The sequence below is a fragment of the Cetorhinus maximus genome, chromosome 4 (genome assembly GCF_964194155.1).
Source record: "Cetorhinus maximus chromosome 4, sCetMax3.hap1.1, whole genome shotgun sequence".
Classification (NCBI taxonomy): domain Eukaryota; kingdom Metazoa; phylum Chordata; class Chondrichthyes; order Lamniformes; family Cetorhinidae; genus Cetorhinus; species Cetorhinus maximus.
Genome location: NC_135882.1, coordinates 118,188,653 through 118,211,185, shown reverse-complemented (window position 1 = coordinate 118,211,185; position 22,533 = coordinate 118,188,653). Strand labels below are relative to the sequence as shown.

The window sequence follows — 22,533 nt, the reverse complement described above, 5'->3', positions numbered from 1 at the left end:
CTCCGGAACTTGCAGTTCCCTGTGGTTGACGACAGAGGTTGACTTGACATCTGGTGTTTTAAGAAGAATAAGGGCAACATAGGCATGTCTGCTCAAGAGATAAAAAGATTAGTTTGGATGACAGAAATGACTTTGAATTTTTTTTTTATTCGTTCACGGGATGTGGATGTTGCTCTCTAGGCCAGTATTTATTGCCCATCCCTAGTTGCCCTTGAGAAGCTGGTGGTGAGCTGTCTTCTTGAAACGCTGCAGTCCATGTGGTGCAGATATGCACACAGCGCTGTTCAAACATCGAAAAAAGAGCTGAACTCCCGAGGTGAGGTGAGAGTGACTGTCCTCGACATCGAGGCCACATTTGACAGAGTGTGGCATCAATGAGCCCTAGCAAAACTGGAGTCAATGGGAATCAGGGTGAAAACTCTCCGCTGGTTGGAATCATACTTAGCACAAAGGAAGATGGTTGTGGTTGTTGGAGATCAGTCATTTCAGTTCCAGGACATTACCGCAGGAGTTCCTCAGGGTAGGGTCCGAGGCCCAACCATTTTCAGCTGCTTCATCAATGACCTTCCTTCCATCATAAGGTCAGAAGTAGGGAAGCTCACTGATGTTTGCACAATGTTCAGCATCATTCACGACCCCTCAGCAGTCCATGTCCAAATGCAGCAAAACCTGGACAATATCCAGGCTTGGGCTGATAAGTGGCAAGTAACATTCGCGCCACACAAGTGTCAGGCAATGACCATCTCCAACAAGAGAGAATCCAACCATTGTCCCTCGATGTTCAATGGCATTATCATCACTGAATCCCCCACTATCAACCATTGATCAGAAACTGAACTGAACTAGCTATATAAATACTGTGGCTACAAGAGCGGTCAAAGGCTAGGAATCATGCATTGAGTAACCCATCTCCTGACTCCTCAAAGCCTGTCCACCATCTACAAGGCACAAGTCAGGAATGTGATGGAATACTCCCCACTTGCCTGGATTAGAAAAGCTCCAACAACACTCAAGAAACTTGACAGCATCCAGGACAAAGCAGCCCACTTGATTGACACCACATCCACAAACATTCACTCCCGCCACCACCAGTGCACAGTAGCAGCAGTGTGTACCATCTACAAGATGCATTGCAGGAATTCACCAAGGCTCCTTCAACAGTACCTTCCAAACCCACGATCACTACCATCTATAAGGACAAGGGCAGCAGATAGATGGGAACACCACCACCTGGAAGTTCCCCTCCAAGTTGCTCACCATCCTGACTTGGAAATATATCGCTGTTCCTTCACTGTCACTGGGTCAAAATCCTGAAACTCCCTTCCTAACAGCACTGTGGGTGTATCTACACCACATGGATTGCAGCGGTTCAAGAAGGCAGCTCACCGCCACATTCTCAAGGGCAGTTAGGGATGGGCGATAAATGCTGGCCCAGCCAGCGAAGCCCACATCCCATGAATAAATTTTTAAAAAGGGAGGAAGTTCCAGGATTTTGACCCGGTGACAGTAAAGGAACGGCGATGTAGTACCAAGACAGGATGATGAGTGGCTTGGAGGCAAATATCTGCTTGTCGTCATACCTTAGTTGTTCTAGGATCATGCCTATGACTGGAAGTCAAATTCCTCTCGGCCCGCAGAGTGGTGTGTCTGTCGTTCTTGGCCAGACGTCTCTCATCCATGGTTCCTATCTGAGAGAACTGTAACACTGGCTCCCGTGTCCAATTTGAAGTTGGTGAGGTGTCTGTTTACTGAGATGTCCACATTCCTAAAAGAGAATTCTGAATCCTTGACCTCACCCAAGAAGCATGGTTGGGTCTCTTCCTGGTGTGGTACCTCAATCTCATGGATTGTCTTGGGGTCCTCCACCTGCCTGAGTGTCTTAGCTTTATGTAGCTTTTCAAAGTGTCAAACAGCTGTAATTGAAACACTGCACGAAGATCGCTGGACATTGCTTTTGTAGGTGAGGTTATTTGGCTCAACAGCACTGATAAGGTTGCCCACCTTCTTCTGGGTCAGCTTAGGTATTGCCTTCCTTGGCCTGGAGTCTCTCTGCCCCTTGTTGCCTTAATAGCTGGACAGTTGGGGTTGCTCTGCACCATGGATTGCTTTCGCCATGTAAGATGGATTGGTGTTGTTGGAGGATTTCAGACTGTTTGACTATTTTGATAGACTTTTCTAGAGTAAAATCTTCTTTGTCCTGTCGTATGTCTGAAAGGGCATCGTCAGTCACTTTGACAACAGTTCTGTCCCTTATGAGCTCTGACTTAAGGTCACCATAGTCACAACCTTCAGCCAATCTGTATAATTTATTTATAAAACAGTTTACAGGTTCTCCAAGCTGTTGGACTCATTTGTTGAATTTTGCTCTCTCTGAAATTTTGTTGTTTCATAGATTAAAATATGTATTGAATGATTTAAAAACTTCATCAAATTTATTCGATGATTCATTTATTCCTTGCCCTGCAATAATACCACTGGCTGTTGGACCTACTGAATAAAGTAGTGCATTCACTTGTCCAGCTTCTGTCTTTTTATCTAATCTTGAAGCTATCACGTATCTTAAGAATCTTCTCCGCCAAAGTCCTCTAGTTTGTGTTTGGGCTGGCCCTTGGATCAGTCCAAATTGGTCTGGTAATGTTGATTTGTTGTCCATGGTTGGTTTAAGGTTCAGGTGAGTACAGCTCTAAATGCTGTGCAGGTTTTAAAGATGGCACTATAGTAACCATTTTTCCAAATTGCCTTCCTGGGCTTGTTGCGCTTTGATGGGCTCCCATGGCGATGGCGATCCTGACCTCTTTGGGTTTTAGGTTTTTGTAGCGATTTGTTAAATCAATGATTTGGGGCCTTCCCTGTAATAACGGAGAATTTTCGGGTGTTTTACAATTGATTCCCAGCTTGGGGTGAGGTTTTTAAACCTTTCGCTTCTTTTTTCCCCTTACAGTGAGCTCGGCTGCCACGTGGTATGGCACCGATTCTGAACCCAGTCTGTCCAAGGTGCTTTTGGAAACTGGCTGCTCTGACGTTTTTAGAGCACTGTAGCTTTTTTAGGCTCAGAACTGAATTTTTTACACACCCTGCTAAATCCTTGGACTCTGCAGTCAGTGGGAATTCGCAATGGACCTCCATGGGATCTTGTGGATCCTCAGCTGCGCAGTGGAGTTTTTCTTCTGCCTTTTGGCTCCCAATTCTGCAATGGAGCCATCGGGAATCCGACTGCCGCCCGCGATTGGGCTCCGACGCGATTTCATGCTTCCTGGCCAATTAACGGCCAGCCAGCGTGAAATGCGTGCTGCAGCGCTGCCTGTGTGGGGGCAGGAGGAGTGTGAGTGCGGAAGTATGTGCATGCAGGGGGGATGCAAACTTTAAAAGCTCCCCGAGTCTCAGACCTGCTTCAGGGAGCTGGAGGATTTTGAAAATGAAAAATAAAGAATTAAAGAATGTTAATAACATGTCCCCTCATGCCATGTGACTCTGTCACATGAGCAAGGACATGTTAGAAAGTACTTTGAAAGTTTTTTTCAAACCACTGATCGAAACCTCATCTTGCCATGGATGAGGTTTCGCAAAAAATCCAAAGGTCGCTTGGCCTTTTCCCCTTCTGGTCAACCCTAAGGTTGGACGGGCAGCGAAAAAGTTCATCTAATTAGAACTTTAATGGCCTTAATAGGCCTGTTAATTGTCGGCGGGCATGCTGCCGACTCCCGCGTGCGCCGCCTGACGGAAATATCTTGCGAGTGCGCGATGACATTGGGACGCTCGCCCGACATCATCGCGTGTCATTTTACGCTCGTTTGGGTTGGGTGCGTGCCCACCCGACATGTGCAATATTCTGCCCATGATTTTATCTGGTGCCAACACACAAATTACTGAATTTTCTGAATGCAAGTTAAATCTTTACTGAAAGTATTATTGTGAAATATTTAATCTTTTACATTTTGGTTGAAGGGAGAAAATGGCAGTCGCAAAAATATTGGACAGAATTTTCAAAGGTTTGTGGGAACCAAGTGGACAGTTTGTGTAATCACAAGGTAATATACTGTCACTATAAAATAAAAAAAACAGTGATACTGGCTGAGACAGGGAAACATTACACTTAACTTCGAAAATATCCATCACTGCATCACCTGGAGGAGGAGCAGGCACTTTCATTGAATGTTCAATTAAACATATGTTCAACATACTGAATTTTGTATAGATATTACTGAAATCATTGTTATAAAATTTAACCGCAGTGTGGTGGATATAGTTAGATAAAATACTTGCGGTACACATCTTTGCTTCTTGTTTGTCCCAGATATATTTGGTCAGCTAAGAAGATGCCATAGTTGAATGTAGCCGAGTCAATATTAAATTGGTTTATGTAGGATAATTTCAAACATAGCAATTTAGGCATCGTATTGAATCCTAGACAAAAATTAAATTTTGATTTATTTTTCTTTTTATTATTTAAGTGGGGAAGTTTGTCTGAGAACCTCCAGCTAATGTGTTAAATACAATGATTGTGAATCCATTTTCCCATGATGGTCAATCTTTAATTACATTTTTCCTTCATATAGTAGTTCTGTTTGGGATTTAAAGTTATTGCATGACTTTCCTACAATATCTTTAAAGATGAAAAGCCCACCCCTCAAGCAATGGATATTTTTTCTGTGTGCCTGAGGAGGAGAGCACATAATTATTTTGATGACTAGGAAATTGATTTGGAAAGTTCTTTAAAGCAAGTACGTAAGAAATACAACAAAGCGTAAATGTTTGCAGGAAAGATGACACCTTCATGTAACTGACTTCTACGAAGATACATCAAAAAAGCTGTAGATATTAGAAGAGCCAACAACAAAAACTTGTCGCTTCACTTGATCAGTTCTTAGTTAGGCATGACAGTGAAGAAAGATACCTCGAGCTGCAAACTGCATAGGTGTCGACTAAAAGAGGACATACAATGTAGCACGAGATATTCACATATCAAAGTAAGTTGTCCCTGAAAAGGCATTGTACAATTTGTATTATGCTCATGCATACACTTTAACCCTTCATGTATCTAATCCCCTTTGAATATTTAATTGGAGTGAAGAGGAATAAAGATACCAAACTTTTGTCCTAGACAACAGACTTGCCATATTTTTCCTGATAGAATATCAAGAATGAATCTACATCATAACAACCTTTATGTTGCAGTACAAGCAATGACAAGTTTATATGTTCCAGTTTTCAACAAATCAGAAGCTGGATTAATGAAATCTGACTTAATTGCATCACCATTACAAAAAGATGGATATTGGTCCACCGTTTGGTGGAATCTGTGGTTTAAAAAAGTGAAACATGGGGATGTAAAAAGAGAAGTAAAGATAAATATATAAAGTACTTTAAGGCCAGAGAACCAATAGGAAAATCTTACAACAAAATTGTGAAAAAAACCTGCAAAACAAACAGCAATTTTTAAGAATTAATTTGCAAATTCTAAATTTAAGTGACTAATTGAAGATGATGAATCACAGAAGAAAATGTCAAAATAGTAAATTTCATACAGTTTCATACAGTTACAAAGGGATAAGAAGAAAGGGTAATCTAGATGTGATCACTTTCAAGTTGGCAGGCTGTAACTAGCGGTTCACCGCAAGAATCATTGCTTGGTCCTCAACTATGAACATCCTATTTCAAAGACTGAGATAAGGGGACCGAGTTTGCTGACAATACAAAGTTTGGTGGGAAATCAAGATTGAGGAGGATGCAAAAGAATTTACAAAGTGAGTGGGCAACAACAGGAAGCAGAGAGTAAGCATAAATAGGTCTTTTTCAGGTTGGCAGGATGTAACAAATTGTGTGCCACAGGGATTAGTGCTGGGACCTCAACTGTTTAAAATTTATATATATGACTTGGATGAAGGAGTGGATGGGATGGTTGCAAAATTTGCTGATGACAGAAGATAGGTAGGAAAGTAAGTTGTGAAGAGGACAAAAGGAGGCATGAGCGGAACCATCCCAGATTTGCACCAAGTGCTGTAGTGGATGGGTAAAACGACGTTTCCAGCTGCATTGGCGGGTTTTCACACCACATTGTCCCAAACCCACTGCAATAGTTATCCATTCCCGGGAAACACACTGTTTCCATCACCTCGCTGCTTCATCATGCCGGGCGCCATATTTAAAGTCCAGCCACGTGCACACATCTCAGTGCTTCCAGCCCATGACTACTGCAGGGAAGATGTCCATGAAAGGCAAAAAGACTACAGCCCCCAGGTTTTAGTGGCGCACCACTAGAACGCCTTTCAGACGCCATGGGGGCCTGCCACGATGTCCTCTACCCCCGATTTGTCCGCAGGGTGGGAAACGGTGTGACCAACCAGGCTTGAGGGGTGGAGGCTGTGATGATCAGGGCCAATGTTGCGCAGAGCTAGTTGGCCATGTAATGCAGATGAATGATCACATCCATGCAGCCAGGGTATGGCAACCATCTCATCACTCTAAACTCACACACTCAAGCCCATCGCACATTCACTGGCATCTCACTCACTGCCAGCTCAAGGGACATCACCACCCATTCTCACACACACCCTCACATGTCTTTCTGGCCTCATCTCCTCTGGAGACTGCATCCTCAGCCCACTTGAGGCCACTTGTGCAAATCAACATGTGCCCTCACACACATCCTGGGATACCCTCCTTCCCTAGTACAGTACCTCGTCCTGCAGCCTCTTCCCTTGCTTGAGGCCGCTTTTCCCCCTTCACCAAGGAAGTCCTAACTCTGCAGCCATTGAAAAGCCAGCCACACATCACTGATCTGGTAGGTAGAGACCTGCTGTGAGCCCCCCTAAAAGTGATTTGGTGCTGTCTGTGAAGCCTGGCACTGATGACTGCGAGTGCTGACCGAAGCAAGGTAGGTAAACAAACCTTGAAGTCCCGGGTGAAGTGCAGCCCACCAGGTGCACGTCGCTTATATGCTGTTGTGAAACACGTCAGTATGTTTTTCCACTGAAGTGGGTGGGCGATCCAGCCGGAGTTGGGGGATGATTATGGTAGGCTGGCCTATTAATGATATGCAGTTGTAGTACGATGACGTTCCTGACATCTGATGGCGGGAAATGCGTCCGTCATCAGTGGGCTGAGCGGATGATTGCAAACTGGGTTCATGAAGTCGTGAAACCGATCGCGCCATATTGTTTGCTCACGCCACTGAACACACCCGAAGCCAATGGGCACGGAAAATCCTGGCCATAGGTAAGTTAAGTGAGTGGGCAAAGATCTGACAAAGGGAGTATAATGTGGGAAAATGTGAAGTTGTCCATTTTGGCAGGAAGAATAAAAGAGCATATTATTTAAATTGTGAGAGATTACAGAGCTCTGAGATGCAGAGGGATCTGTGTGTCTTAGTGCATGAATCGCAAAAGGCTAGTATGCGGGTACAGCGAGTAATTAGGAAAGCCCATCGAATTTATTGTGAGGGGAATTGAATACAAAAGTAGGGAGATTATGCTTCAGTTGTTCAGGGCATTGGTGAGACCACATCTGGAGTACTGTGTACAGTATTGGTCACCTTATTTAAGGAAGGATGTAAATGTGTTGGAAGCAGTTCAGAGAAGGTTTACCAGACTAATACCTGGGTTATCATATGAGGAAAGGTTGGACAGGTTGGACTTGTATCTGCTGGAGTTTAAAAGAGTAAAAGGCAACTTGATTGAAACATATAAGATCCTGAGGGGTCTTAACAGGGTGGATGTGGAGAGGATGTTTCCTCATATGGAAGAATCTGGAACTAGGGATCACTATTTAAAAATAAGGGGTCACCCATTTAAAATGGAGATGAGGCAAAATTTTTTCTCTAAAAGTTGTGAGTCTTCGTGAAAAGGTGGTGGAAGCAGAGTCTTTAAATATTTTTAAGGCAGAAGTGAATAGATACTTGGTAAGCAAGGGGGTGATAGTTTATCGGGGGTAGGCAGGATGCAAATTTGAGGTTACTATCAGATCAGCCATGATCTTATTAAATGGCAGAGCAGGCTTGGGGGGCCGAATGGCCTACTCCTGCTCCTTGTTCGTATGTTCATAGAACATGGCAGATGCGGTATGATGTTGAACGATGTGAACTTATATATCTTGGAAGGAAAATAATAGAAAAACAGAATAGTTTTTAAATGGAGAGAGGCTGGGAAATGTTGATATTGAGAGGGATCTGTACATGAATCTCAGAAAGTTAACATGCAGGCACAGTAAGCAATTAGGAATGCAAATTGCATGTTATAGTCTTTATTACAGAGGGGTTGGAGTCTCAGAATAGAGAAGTCTTAATGCAATTATGGGCAGAATTTAATGAGGATGGCAGGGTGCCCAATGTCTGTGGCCAAAACTGATGGCACCTCTGCTGACCCGATCTCCGGGATTCCCAAGAGAATTATGTCCCTAATTGGCAGTGGGAACCCTGCTGATGGAAATTACGGCTCCACAAGGGTCGTTTAATTCCAGGACAATACCCAGTAGGACAGAAATCCCGCCCCAAAATCCTTGAAGCCAATAAGAGGCCGACAGCTCCCCAGGCCTGGCGGCTGCTGCTGATAATACCGTTGGGTCTTCACCTGCGATCATCATTGGATCATTGCAAAAAGGTAAGTGAAACTGACATGAGGGTCACAGGGAGGGTTTGCTGGTGAAGGCGGGAGGAGGGCAGGGAGTCGGAGGAAAAGGCAAAGGGGATGGTTCTCCCTGCCCCACCTTCCCAATGCCGAATCCCTTGATAGGGCACAGAGCGCCTTTGAACGAGAGCCCTGCTGCCCACCCCCTCCTTTAGGCTGCATCAAAGGTTTGTTTGATGGTCTCTCCACATGGCACACCCCTGCATATGAGTTCCTTAAATGGGCGCTAACTGCCCACTTAGGGGCCTCAACTGACATTTGCATGTGAAGGCTATCCTTGAGTCTTCGCACCCTGGACTTAATCGGTAGGGGTCCAGGGGGTGGGGTGGGGGTTTGGGGCAGGGAGGTTCCCGCCCTGCACCCTCCCTCCCGATCAAACAGCCCTCCCCTGCCTCTGAACTTGCTTTGGGGTGGCCTAGGGTGGGGGCAGGTGGAGCATGGGCATTAAATTCCACCCTATATAGGGCTTTGGTGAGATTACACCTGGATTATTGTGTACAAGGTTCAGCCTCTTTACCTAAGGAAGGAGTGTAATCAAATTTCAATGGACTGATTCCTGGGATGAGGGAATTAAGAGGAGAGATTGTGTGGACTAGGCCAATATTCCCTTGAGTTTAAAAGAATGAGAGATAATGGGCGGCGGAATCATCCCAGATTTGCACTAAGGATTTGCACTAAGCAGGCGATGCTTTACTCGCCGGCCACAATGGTGGCTTTTCACACCATGTCGTCCCAAACCTGCTGCATTAATTATGCATTCCCAGGAAACATGCTGTTTCCATGGCAGGTGGGCTTTCATTCGCCCGCCACGCCATCACCTCACAACATCATCGCGCTGGGCGCTATATTTAAAGTCCAGCTGCGTGCACACCTCTCAGTGCTTCCAGCCCACGACTGCTGCAAAGAAGACATGTCCCTGAACGGCAAAAAGACTGCAGCCCCCAGGTTCAATGACACGTCCCTCCAGCGCCTTTTGGATGCAATGGAGGCTCGCTCTGATGTCCTCTGCCCCCGCTCTGACCGCAGGATGGGCAGCAACATCACTAATCCAGCCTGGGAGGCGGTGGCAGTGGTGGTCAGTGCCAATGCTGCACAAAAGAGGACAGCCACCCAGTGCTGCTACAGAAGGAATGGTTCTGCCAGGGTAACTCACTCTCCTCATCACTCTCAACTCTCACACTCCCAAACCCATCACACGTCCACAGGGATCTCACACCTCAAGGGACAACACGTCTAACTCTCTCACACACCCTCACATCTCCATCAGGCTCATATCCTCTCGCTCACATCCTCATCCTGTCCATGGTTCCACTCGCCACATAAACATTCCACACAGTCCCATGTGTCCTGTTCACACACTCCATCTGTTTTCATGCAGGAGAAGCCTGTTCACATCAGCAGGAAGAGATCTCAGACCTGAGAGTGGAGTTGCCCAGATTAGGCCCCTCACTCACTCTGAGGAGCATGCCATCGCACTGACTGGTGAGGACATGGACTGTGCCTGTGGTGATGGTGAGGTCGATGGCTAACACCCTCGTAAAGATTCTGCACCACATCATCCCCCTCTCAATGTAAATGTGAGTGCTCTCCCTCCTGCTTTTGACTCTGCTGTCATGCACTAATTATCTCTACTTCAGTTCACAGGCAGTTCTGCCAAACGACCGACACCCTCAGCGAGTCGGAGGAGTGCGTTCGCCCGTTCTCTGATGAAGTGATGCCCACATGTGCGTGTATGGAGGTCTCCACAGGGGTATGGCGGAAGCCATGAAGACCCTGGTTCAGCAGAACGCAGGGATGTGTGCAGATCTGAACTCTATTGCTGTAGCCATAGGTGAGTTCCTGCAGTGGCAACGCGAGAGGGAAAGGGAGTCAGGCCAGGGTCCCCGAGTACCCGAAGGGAAGAGGAGTGGCAGCTGGACCCCCCTGGCTTTTCCACTCAGGAATGTCAGAGGCTGCCCTCTCCCTTTGAGCCCCCTTTGCCTGTGACTCCCTCAACCTTGTCCTCTGTCACTAGGGGGGAGCAATTGGCTAACGAGTGATTCTGGAGGGAGAAGTGTATTTGTGGCAGGGCTTTTCGGAGTCTCGCGCAAGCACTCTCCCATGCACGCGGATCCTTCACATATCATACTTACCTCAATGTCCTGAATGCTGCCTGCCAGGGTTTGCTTTCAGTTGTCCATCTGAGCTGACCTGCATCTCCGCCCACCCAATGATCACACTCCCATGCAGCACCTGATCTCACCCACCATGACTGTCTTTTCACTTTCGATTTAGACAGCGTGGTATGGATTTGCTTTTTCGACAGCTCCCCTGTCTTTTCCCCTCCCCTAGTCACCCATTTCCTTTCCCCCATCACAGTTGACCACCCTCCCACCACCGGCATCACCTTTCACCTCCCCTCCATGATCTATCAGACACACCCCTTTTCCTTCGGGGATGTCCAGTTAAACGTGCACGTTTCCTTCCTTCCCGAAAATCCCACCCCCATCTACATTCATCTCCATGACCTCCCCCTTCTCAGCCCGAGTCCGTGTCTGCCTCCAACTCTCCACCAACCATCCTCATTCATCCTTCTACTGCTACTGTAGAACCCTCATCCTCCCAACCTACAGCCTCACTCTGCCCTTGATCATTCTCACCATTCCCTCATACCACGCCCCCCCTCAGTTTGCTGCCCAGGAGGCAGTCATGGACCCATCATCCCCCTCTCCGGACCCCTTCCTCCCTGGAACCCCTTCCCCCCTCCAGTCCCCTCCCCACCCCCATAACCCCTTCGTCCTCCCACCCCGATTCCCTCAGACACTCTTACCTCTTCCGCCACCCTTAATCCTTCCTCCCTCCTGATTCTTTCCTCCAGCCTTACTCTTATTCCAGCCTTACTCCTTCCCCCTTCCTACACCATTACTTCTTCTGCCACCCTTACTCCATCCCCTCCCTGCACTCCTTCTTTCCACCTCCGGACTCCCTCCCCTCTTCGCCTCCTTCCTGCCCACAGATTCCCTCCCCTCTCTGCATTTCTTCCTCCCACTGGACTTCTTCCCTTACACCTTCCACCCCCCTTATATATACCTCCCCAGTTGCCATTTTCTCCCTACTCCCCCCTCCTTCCCCCCAACCTCACCCCCATGACACCTTCATTCCCCCCAAACTCACAGCTTCATTCCCCCCTCCCAACCTCAACCCCCGACCTCTTCCTCTCCCAGTTGTTCCTAGACCTTCCTCTCTCACCCCTTCGACCATCATCCTTTGTGAGCATCAACAGTGACTTCCCAATTTTTGTGAGCTGCTTCACAGCAGAGCCATGTCCATGGGAATCCACCCAGGATGCCATGGATGTTCCTCCAGGATCCTGATGCTGTTGGGCTCCAGCATCTTGTGCTCCTCGGATGCCTGTGACGAGAGCAAGGCCCTTGCGGTAAGTCCCGACTTCTGCACGTCACACTTGTCAAGACGTGTTCTGCACTGGTGTGTTTTCCCGCTGACATGGGCAGAAGATCCAGCAGGGGGGGATGAATCTGTTGGGCTGGCCTTATGTTATATCAATGTATTACAATGAGGTTCCTGATGTCTGATGACAGGGAATGCGGCCCGCCATTGAAGGGCTCAACGGACGATCACAAACTGGTTTCACGACATCATGAAACTGATCTTTGGCCTTCTCTCCATATTGTCCACTCACGCCACCGAACATGCCCAATGCCAGCAAGGCATGGAAAATCCCAGCCAATCTTCACTGAACATAAAATTCTTAAGAAGCTTGAAAATGTAGATACTGGAAGGTTTTCCCCTGGTAGGGGAGTCTAGAACTAGGGATTGTAGTCTCAGAATGATGGATTGACCATTTGGAACTGAGATAAGGAGGAAATTCTTCATTCAAAAGGTTGCAAATCTTTGGAATTCTCTACACCAGAGTCATGGATGCATAGTCATTGAATATATTCAAGACAGGGATCAATAGATTTTTTGATAGTAAGGGAATTAGGGATATGGAGATAATGCAGGAAGGTGGAGTTGACGTAGATCTTATTGAATGGTGGAGCAGGTTGGAAGGTTTGAATGGTCTACTCTTGCTCTTATTTCTTATGTTCTAATGCAGATATGACATGGGGGTGGGGGAGCCTACATAGTAGTGAAGTTGCAATAAAACATTTAAAAGCACATGTTATAGACTGGGGAGAGGGACAGACTGAAACCCCCCAATTCTTCTATCCTTCTGTCGGTAACCATTGTGGTTTAATTTAGATAAGGCTGAGTGTTCCCAAACCCCCTGATTTTGTGTGGTCAGTTTTTATAAAGTCATGATCAGCAGACTTTCAGGAATTTTTAAACCAGGCGCATTATTTATTCACACACACATTTCCTTTAAAGGTTTATCACTACTTCACATACACCAGGTACACACAAGAAAGATACAGCAAAAGAAAGGAATTTCACTTCTATGAATATTAAAACGAAACAGAATAGTTAACAATTCACGTGTTCATAAGAGTCCAGTGAGATGGGCTTTTCTGTTCGAGGGCTGAAGTTCAGACAAGTCCAGAGTCAAGAGACTGAAGATAGGATTTTGTGGAGTTTCTCTGGAATAAGAGATACACAGCAAGTAGTGTAGACAGCCTTGGTAATACTTGTAGCTAGAGGACAAGTTTCCCTTTTCCAGGCAAATTTGGGATCTTTCAGAAACAGGCTTTCAAGGAGGCTTCAAAACTTTATGTCTTGTGGCTTGGGAGAAGGTTAGATTTTATAGCCTGTATTCAGCAGTGATGTTCCTTCTAATGCCTAAAAGCAAGCAGGGCTTATAATGAAAAGCTTTCAAAAGTCAAAGTTTTAGTCATGTGATGACCGGTCATTGATACACGATGGAAAGCATTTGATAGTCTATTCATTTAAATGAAGGATATTCCACTGCCCATGGTTAATAGCCATCGGCATACAATAGAGGCAGATAGGGGTCTTTAGTACTTTCCATGTGCATAATCAGTTTTGGTTAGTTCTCCTTTATTACCTGGTAGTCTTGGAGACAAAAGGTTTGAGGCCTTATTGTCCTTGCTATTTTGGGGTAAGTCCTGACAATGGCAAGTGTGACATTCTGTAAGAATGTGGTCTTGGCAGGTTCATTGTAACACACTGTTAGAAACTTCCATAGTTTGGCCAACTTGCAGTTCCAAAAGTCAGGTGACCTGTGGAAGCCATTTTAAAGATCAGCAGTGTCGTTTTTTTTAAAAACATGCATACAAGTTTTAATTGTTATAATTGTAATGTTCCCATGCCAGTTTGGCATGACACACATTATTTGCCTCAATTAGATGACAGAATGTTAATTTTACATAGAATGAAATGAAAAACTCAATCTGCAATTGTAAGGCTTCTATAAGTAGAATGTTAATCACTTCAAAATTACGTTATACTTGTATAAATGTAGGAACAAATCAACAATACATAAAAGTAATTGAAAAACATTTTATTGAGGTAAGTACAAACTATTATTTTTACACCTTTTAAATAAATAAAGTTTAACACATTTAATGTGATTACAAATGCATTTATGAATGTTAAATTAACCCTCAGAAAAAACAAAGCAGATTTATATATTGATATAAATCCCGCAAACTGTTTATGTTATGTAGCAACACCATAGTGTGGCACATATATTTTATTTATGTTTTTTATTCTCCGCTCCTCTCCTTTTATACCTTCTCATGTAGGCGGAAACTTAAATCAATTTTCCCCTCCAGGGATAGAATCAGAAATCTTTCATCTTCATATATTTCAGTATCATATTGTGTAACACAGTTGCCCACTGAGCTGATACAGTGGATGGTTTAATTGTTTACACCAAAACTGAATAGGAATCTAACTGTGTGAATCAAAAAAGTTATTTTGGATGGAAAGTTCTTTGTTTCCAAATTACGCTGTTACAGGGTATACAAAGCTCTAACCAGCATTAAGATCATACAATAAACTAGAATAAAAGTATATCCATAACACAAAGAAACTGTGATCTTGGTGAAGTAATGTGGGTGTACCTACACCACATGGACTGCAGCGGTTCAAGAAGGCAGCTCACCACCACCTTCTCAAGGGCAACTAGGGATGGGCGATAAATGCTGGCCCAGCTAGTGAAGCCCACATCCCGTGAATGAATAAAAAAAAACTCAAAGAAGAAAAGCAATTAAACTATCCAATTGATTTTAGTTAATTTTACTCCTTTCTTACCCTATAGACATCATTCACGCTCTCATATAGTTCCACACAGAGAAATCTTCTGATGCTTCAGCTATATGGCTGTTATAATGCCTGCATACTATTCAGTTGCTTGGCATCCCTACCAAGTCCAGTGATACCCATACATGAGAACATTCCAAGCAGGAGTCACTGTGTACAGAAAGCACAAGTGGGAAGGCTTGCACTGTAGGGACTCTTGCCCAACATGTTTACCCTCTTACCAAGAGACAGCGAAGTTAACTGTAATGTCTCCATTGGCTGACAATAACCAGCACAAATCAAAGATTGAGTTTGGGGTGCCACTAGTCTGTACTTATCACACCACACCATAAGACAGAAGGAGACCCACTCTCCAGGCATTTAAATAGATATGTTCGTCATTTTCCAATCAGCAGGAATTTATTAAACTGGCTTAAATTCAAGGAAATTAATTTAATTTTAAGCGTCTTGATAAGTGGAATGGATTTTATTATTATTAGATGCTTGTTTGTTGTATTCTCACAATTCTTGTTTGATGTCATTGAGGGCACTGGTCAGCTTCCGTATTTTTTCCTCCATGGTTTTTTTGCCATTTGCTGTTTCTCGGAGAAGCTGACGCATTTCTTCTTCCACTTCATAGACCTAAAGGATTTAATGTATGATTACATTTTATCTTGCAGCGGTTGATATATGAGTTTTTGAACTTGTTTTTTAACATGAAGAATATATAGTAGCAAGTTGCATAATAAATATACCCGCAATGATAAAACATCAAAGAAACAAGTGTATGAATGATTGGATTTAAACACATATCATATTGTTTGCTAATGATTACATAACAGATTACCAGCCTAACTATAAATGAACAGGCAGTTCAAGAGATGTTTTCTTGCTCACAACGTGTGCAAAATACTTTAAATGATGCTATAATAAAAACGGACAATGTTGGAAATACTCGGCAAGTCAGGTAGCATCTGTGGAGGCAGAAACAAAAGTTAACATTTCATGTCTGTGAACTTTCATCAGAACTGGGGGAAATTGGAAATGTAATAGGTTTTAAACAAGTGAAGGTGGCGGGGGTGCTGGTGGAGAAGAAGAACAAAAGCGAAGGTCAGCAATAGAATGTAGGGCAGGAGAGATTAAATGGCAAATGTTCCCAATTTGCAAGGCCAGGAGAAGTGGTAATGGGACAAGCAAAGAAACAAAAGGTGTATCTAGAGCAGGTGCGAATGGCAGGATAGCCTGTCGTCTGAACACAAAGTGAAGGCAACAACAGAGAATAGAGAAAAAAAAACAAACTAGCAAAGAAACATGGGCCAGAATTTTAAGTTCACTGAGTGGGTGCACGGTAGACACGAATGTTCGCAAAATGGGGCGTAATGACCTCAGGAGGGCATCCGATGTCATTGCGTCACCTCATGACATTTTGGTCGACAGTTGCGCATGGAAGTCGGAAGTGCACCCACTGACAGTTAAAGACCATTAAAAGTCTAATTCATCGTGATTTTGAATGGCCTGTGCGCATGTACGCCTTCATGTTTTTTCATTCATTCTACATCCAGAAGATGTTGGTAAGTTGAAGAGCTAGGATTTTGCTGCGAGTTGGTTTAGAGATTGTTTCTGGCATTTTTTTTGGAGGTGATTTGGATAATTCTCCGATTGCTAAACATTTGCAGAGGCTATCTGCAGAATGACCCCTCAGTGCAGAAACCTGTGCAACCGTCTGGATAAACATGGGGATTGTATACTCAGCTGGAGAGACCTCCTCAAAAGAGGTGAGGGCCAGAAAGGACAGGAGGCCAGTTGCCCACAGGCACCATCCCAGAGTCTGTCCTATGGACTGAGAGGCGCAGCCAGGAGTGGAGGGCCAGCAGGATTTGCGAGACAGAAGGGTCCTGAGTAGGTGTTACTGCCCAGCAGGTAGTGTGTATAGGCAGCGATCATGCTACCTGCACATGTCAGAGGTTCAGTGCCAAAGAAGGCTCCACCTCTGCAAGGACAGTCACCTCTATCTATGAGATGATTGGCCCCGAAATAACCTCCAACTGTGTAGGAGGCCACCCTATGCCAGTGCCTCTGAAGATGACAGTGGCTCTGAACTTTTATGCCTCAGGCTCATATCAGAGATCAGTAGGGGATCTTTGTGGAATCTTGAAATCCGCTGCCCACAGCTACATCAAGTTGGTCACAGATGCGCTTTTCTGAAGGGCCAACACCTTCATTCACTTTATGACTGACAGGGCCAGTCAGGCCAAGCGAGCAAGAGGCTTCACTGCAATTGCAGGATTTCCCTGAATTCAGGCAGCCATTGACTGCATGCATGTGTCCGTCAAGGCACCAGTGGGGAAGCCTTTGCTTCCACTCTCGAAATGTCCAGATTGTGTGTGATCACAAGGGTGAGATACTGCAGGTTTGTGCCAAGTATCCAGGAAGCTACCATGATGTCTATATCCTGTGTCACTCTCAGGTGCCAAGGTTGCTCATTGCACCAGCACGCTTGGATGGCTGGCTACTCACACCTGCTGAGGTCACTGCCAGTGTGTGGACTCGCAGATCTGAACACAACACAGAAACCTCTGATTGAGTTTCTGGAGCTGCTTCTCCATAAGAGTCACCACTCTATGGAGGAAGCTGTGTATTCAGAGCTCTGGGCCAACATAGTGCTCACACTCTGCATGGACTCCTACAACACAGGCCATGGCATGCAGACTCTCAGGGATCTCTGCCAGATCTTCACGTATATCCTGCTGGACATCCAGCATCTGCCGCCTAATGGACAACTCCAGAGGCTCCTCGGACTCAGCATCGTCCTGGACTCCAGCAATCCTCAGGCTGCCGACGTCCTGGGCACACTCTGCCTCCGCCAGCTCCTCAGGCGAGAGTGATGTGCCTTCACCAGTGTGCACTACCATCTACTCCAAAACGCATATGCCCACTGACATGCCTGTATCTGTGCTGGTGTATGGTGCAGAGGGAGGATGTGACATGGGTGCATCTGGCTGCTAGTCAACCTTGGAAGTCAAGGATCCTCGGAGGTCCTTGGATTGTGAGGATGTTCCGTCTGAGGGAGGAAGAAAAAATGTCAGTCTCAAACAGCATTACGAAATCATAGTGCATGTAGTCTGGTTTCTTCTCAGAATGGACATCTGGCTGAGCTAAGACTTCTGAATGGACAAGCAACAGGGATTATTGGATTTCACATGTCAGTCTTACAACCACTGCCCTACATCTCTCATACCCTCCATCAATCTCTTCCCTGTCCACTAGACTCTTACCCTCCTCCTAGACCCCTACCTCTCCCTGACCAGTGGAACTGGCTCCATGTTTGCACGTCATCTCCAGTACTTGCTCCTCCACCTGACTTAAGAGCAGAAGATTTGGGACACCACCAACCATTTGTCCTTGCTCCTGCACTTTGCGACTCCTCTTCTCCTGTCAGGACAAAAGTGCTTTCATTAGTCCCCCTCTACATCCAGAACATACCAGCCTCCCCGCCAAAGCTGCCGGTTCAGGTGCCCATCACATTGCCGCACCTCACCCTCGCATACATGCCAGCCATCCAGTCTAATCACATGTAGTCTTTCAAGGAACAGGAATATGTGCCAATATGTGCTGCCACCCACAAAGACATCTATCCACAGTTCCAATTGGATTCAGTACTCACCCTGGCAAAACGCAGTGGTCATTGAACCTTTTGCTGCACTGGATCCAGGTCCTTCGCGTGACATCATGTCCATTGACCTGACCTGTCACCTCTGTCCAGGCCTTTTTTATTAAGCGAAGTGGCCTCCTCCTTCTGTCTCGTGGCAGCAAGATGTTGCATTGGGCACTGACTGCCTCCAGCAGAGCCCGCAGACACTTATCAGAAAAGCCAGGGGCAGACTGGCTCAGGGCATTTCCATCCTGCCTGGTGCGGATGACATATTGCAGAAGCGCAATAACTGAAAACAATTAGCCAGACCTCTGGAAACTCAAAGCAGCTCCTTGAGGCTGCTGAATACCAACTGTCAGCCTTCAGGGAGCTCCATTTAAACCCCACCTGCCCTTACCCTTATTCCTCCTGGTGCCCGCCCTTTTCCCGTCTCTGCTGGCAGTGCCGAGCCTCTCAGTGCATGTTTCATGCTGGCCGACAATTAATTGGCTGGGCAGCGTGAAATCGATGTTGACAGCCAATTGCGGGCAGAAGCAGATTTCACATTCACTTCTGCTCTTGCCTGCACCAGGCCTAAAATTCAGGCAACCGAGTAAATAGGGGACAGAGATTATGATCGAAAATTGTTGAGTGCAATGTTAAGTCCAGGAAGCTGTAAAGTGCCCAATCTTGCGTTGCATTTCATTGGACCACTGTCGCAGGGCACGGACAGAAAGGTCAGAGAGAGAGCAATGTGGAGAATTAAAATAACAGGCGACAGGAAATTTGGGATCACACTTGTAGTCTGAATAGAGGTATTCAGCAAAGCGGTCACCCATTCTATGTTTGATCTCCCCAGTGTAGAGGAGACCACATCGTGAGCATCAAATACAGTATATTAAATTGAAAGAAGCAGAAGTAAGTTACTGTATCACTTGGAAGGAGTGTTTGGGACCTCGGACAGTGAAAAGGCAGGATATAAAGGGGCAAGGGTTGCATCTCCTGAGCTTGCATGGAAAGGTACCATAGGAAAGTGGGAGGTTTTGGAAGTGACTGAGGAGCGGAACAGGGTGTTGCAGAGGGAATGGTCGCTTCAGAATGCTGAAAAGGGAGGAGAAGATATATTGGGTAATTGCATCACGCTGGAGTTGGCGGAGGACGATCTATTATATACGAAGGCTGATGCTGTGGAAGTAGCCCAATTTCAGCTCAACGGAGTACTATTTTGACAGAGTACTTAACTCTGGGAATTTGGCGATTGCGGGAATTTGGTGCAGTGAGGGAAGAAGTGCTGTTCTGGTCTTTTATAAAAACAGAGCGATCTGAGTGAGGAAACAGGAGACACTGAGTCTTGGTGAGTAGCTGGTAAGTGTTTCTAGATAATAGTCTAGAAGATAAAGGCACGGTAAGGAACAGCCCGGTGGAGTGCATATCCTGTGTCATGTGGGAAATGCTGCATGCCTCTCATGGCCTGGACGATCACATGTGCAGGAAGTGTCACCAGTTAGAGCATTCTGAGCTCCTGCTTTCAGAATTTGAGTGGCAGCAGGAGTCATTATAGGCATCTGCTTGCTGGGAGTTTGGCAGGGCAAAATGGTATACACTTAAATACAAGAAATCTGGAAAATAAGGAAGATAAGCTGAGAGCAGAGATTGACATGCAGGAGCATGATATTAGAGCTATTACTGAGACAGGAACTGCAGCTCAATGTACGTCCTTTTATTTGCCTTACACTGGAGTTCCATATTTCTCGCTCAGACTTCCAACTGGGCGACCTGAAAAATGTGGTGCGCACCTGCTCCTGGAGTTCTTCCTTCTTAGTGTAGAAGCGTTGCGGGATGTCAAGCCATTCCCCCTTTTTACAGCACTAGCTACCGTACACCGGTTAATTTAAATATCCCTTTGTTTAAATGCCACTGACAAGCTAGGGAGAAAAGGTAAGTAGGTGAGGGAGTAGCATGGGTTGGGGGGCGGTAGGGGTTGTCGAGGTGGGTGTTGAGGGTGTAGTTGGGGTGGGGTGTTGGGGGTAAAGGTTGTGGGGGTAGTTGGATGGTAAGGGGATAGTCAGGGGGGGTTGTTGGGGGTGTGGACAAATGGTTAGGGGGCTAGTCAGGGGGTCCAGTGGGGAGTTGGGGTCACTAATATGGTTACCCTGAGTTAGAACTGGTTTTAATCCTTCTAACATTTCCTGAGTAACTATTCTGCCAAAAGTTGGCATGATGATGGTGGCCTCGTGGTAATGTCACTGGACTAGTAAGCTGGAGCTCCAGGCTAATGATCTGGGGACACGGGTTCAAATCCCATAATGGCAGCTGGTGGAATTTAAATTAAATTAATACATCTGGAATATAAAGGTAGTCTCAGTAATGGTGACCAAGACAACCGTCACCAATTGTTGTAAAAATCCATCTGGTTCAGAAAACCTAGAGCGTATAAAAAGTGTAGGGGTAGAATTATGAAAGGTTAGGAAAGCAAAGAGAGGGCATAAAAATATTGGCAAGTAAAATCCTTTTTCCAAAATACATAAAGGGCAGAGGATGACTAAAGAAAGAGCAGAGTCTATTAGAGAGCATAAGGGTAACTAATGTCTGGGAGGCAGGGGACTTTGGTATAGTTCTGACTGAATACTTTGGCTTGGATTTGCATCATGACAGAGAGACTCTCCGTTGCATCAAAAATGGTGGAAGAGGCCAAAATCCTGAAGTCCCACCCCGCCGAACATGGCACCTACCTTTTTTGCAGAGCTGGAAATGGACCGAGATTGGATTCACACAGGCATGTTTTGCGGAGTCAGCTACCCATAGAAATCAGCAGCTGCCTCCACTCATGTCTAATTTTGGTGTGAGAGGGTGTCTGAAATGTGATGTGCGCAAATTAGACCTGGTAGGAGCAGGTCTGAACTTTGTGGATTCATTTAGATAACCAGGGTCCCCTTTGGTACCGCTTTGGGTATGGTCTCGGGACAGCTTTGGGGGAGGTCAGGTGCCATTTGGGAGAGGTCAAGTACCATTTGGGAGAGGTCAAATGCCCTTTGGGAGAGGTAAGGTGTCTTTTGGGATCTAACAGTAGGCATGAATATGCGTAAGAAATGCATAAGCTCATTGAAAATTTGAAACTCATTGGAACTTTCAAAAACAACTGTCAAGATGAACTGTCAAGCTGACAAAGAATTTAAAACTCCTGCCCTTTAACTCTTTGAAAAAACTATCTGGAGTGTTAAAAAATGATTGTTGTCATAAGCCTTAGAGCTACCAATACTGGATATTGCTGCATGACTGATTTCACAACAGTCCATTATCTCAGTAGGATGTCTGCCATTTCACAGTTTGATTGACAGATCCAGGTGGTTATGGCTCTTTGAAATGGAACTATGAATTCCAATGCTTGTTTTAATAAAGGATTATGCAACTGAAAGAAATGCTTGTTGTTACAAGGGATAATGCTGTTGAAGGAATGCAAATGGAGTAAATGGGTTTTTAAGAATGAGAGCATTTAGACACTTGAAGCTTTATTTTATTTAATCTCAGCATGGGTCCTGAGGTCTACCCATGGTGGACACTGGGTGAGTTGGTATGGTAGGTGTAAGGACAAAAGGTGGTGGGTGGGGGGGGTACATGGGTTGGCACTAAATTGGCATAGGGGCTATAAAGGACCATGTTGGGTGGTCAGGGGTCTTAGGTTAGCATGGGGGGGGATATGACGGTTCCATGGGAGTGGGCGAAGGGCATGAGGTGGCATGGGTTAACATGGATGGGTCATGGGGAGTGTGTTGGGGGTGAGGTGATGTGAGAGGTGAGGGCTGGAGGGCTGTTTTATGTTTTTCTGTCCTTTTTAGAAACTTCAATACAGTGCTGGTGCACCAAGACAGGCCTTCTACCCAGCCCGCCTCTGTACCTGGCATCATCCACACTTGTTCCAGGTTTGCCCGGTCCCACTCCCACAAAGCACCACCACCTTGGAATGAAAATCCGACCTTCCAGGCCACTTTCTCCCAGGTAGGCTTTGCAGAGCCAGGAAATGTCCTGATTCTGCATTCCCAACCTGGGAGCAAAAATCCAGGCCTTCGTTTCTGTTTTCAC

At 45.7% G+C, this 22,533-nt stretch overlaps 1 protein-coding gene and 1 long non-coding RNA gene across 7 annotated transcripts in view; one reads left to right on the top strand and one right to left on the bottom strand.

Annotated features, from left to right (window-relative positions):
• The window catches only part of LOC144679837 (uncharacterized), a 216,087-nt gene that overhangs the window by 67,619 nt on the left and 125,935 nt on the right, over positions 1–22,533 (top strand). Inside the window, exon 2 of the long non-coding RNA XR_013576432.1 lies at positions 3,946–4,028. This is a non-coding gene — a long non-coding RNA (uncharacterized LOC144679837). The remainder of the gene's footprint in view (positions 1–3,945; positions 4,029–22,533) is intronic.
• lrrcc1 (leucine rich repeat and coiled-coil centrosomal protein 1) overlaps positions 14,065–22,533 on the bottom strand; it is a 226,077-nt gene continuing 217,608 nt past the window's right edge. For all 6 annotated transcript variants that reach the window (XM_078540669.1, XM_078540673.1, XM_078540674.1 and 3 more), the window contains one exon: positions 14,065–15,464. In XM_078540669.1, coding sequence (XP_078396795.1) covers positions 15,342–15,464 — 123 coding nt within the window. In that variant the 3' untranslated portion in view covers positions 14,065–15,341. The remainder of the gene's footprint in view (positions 15,465–22,533) is intronic.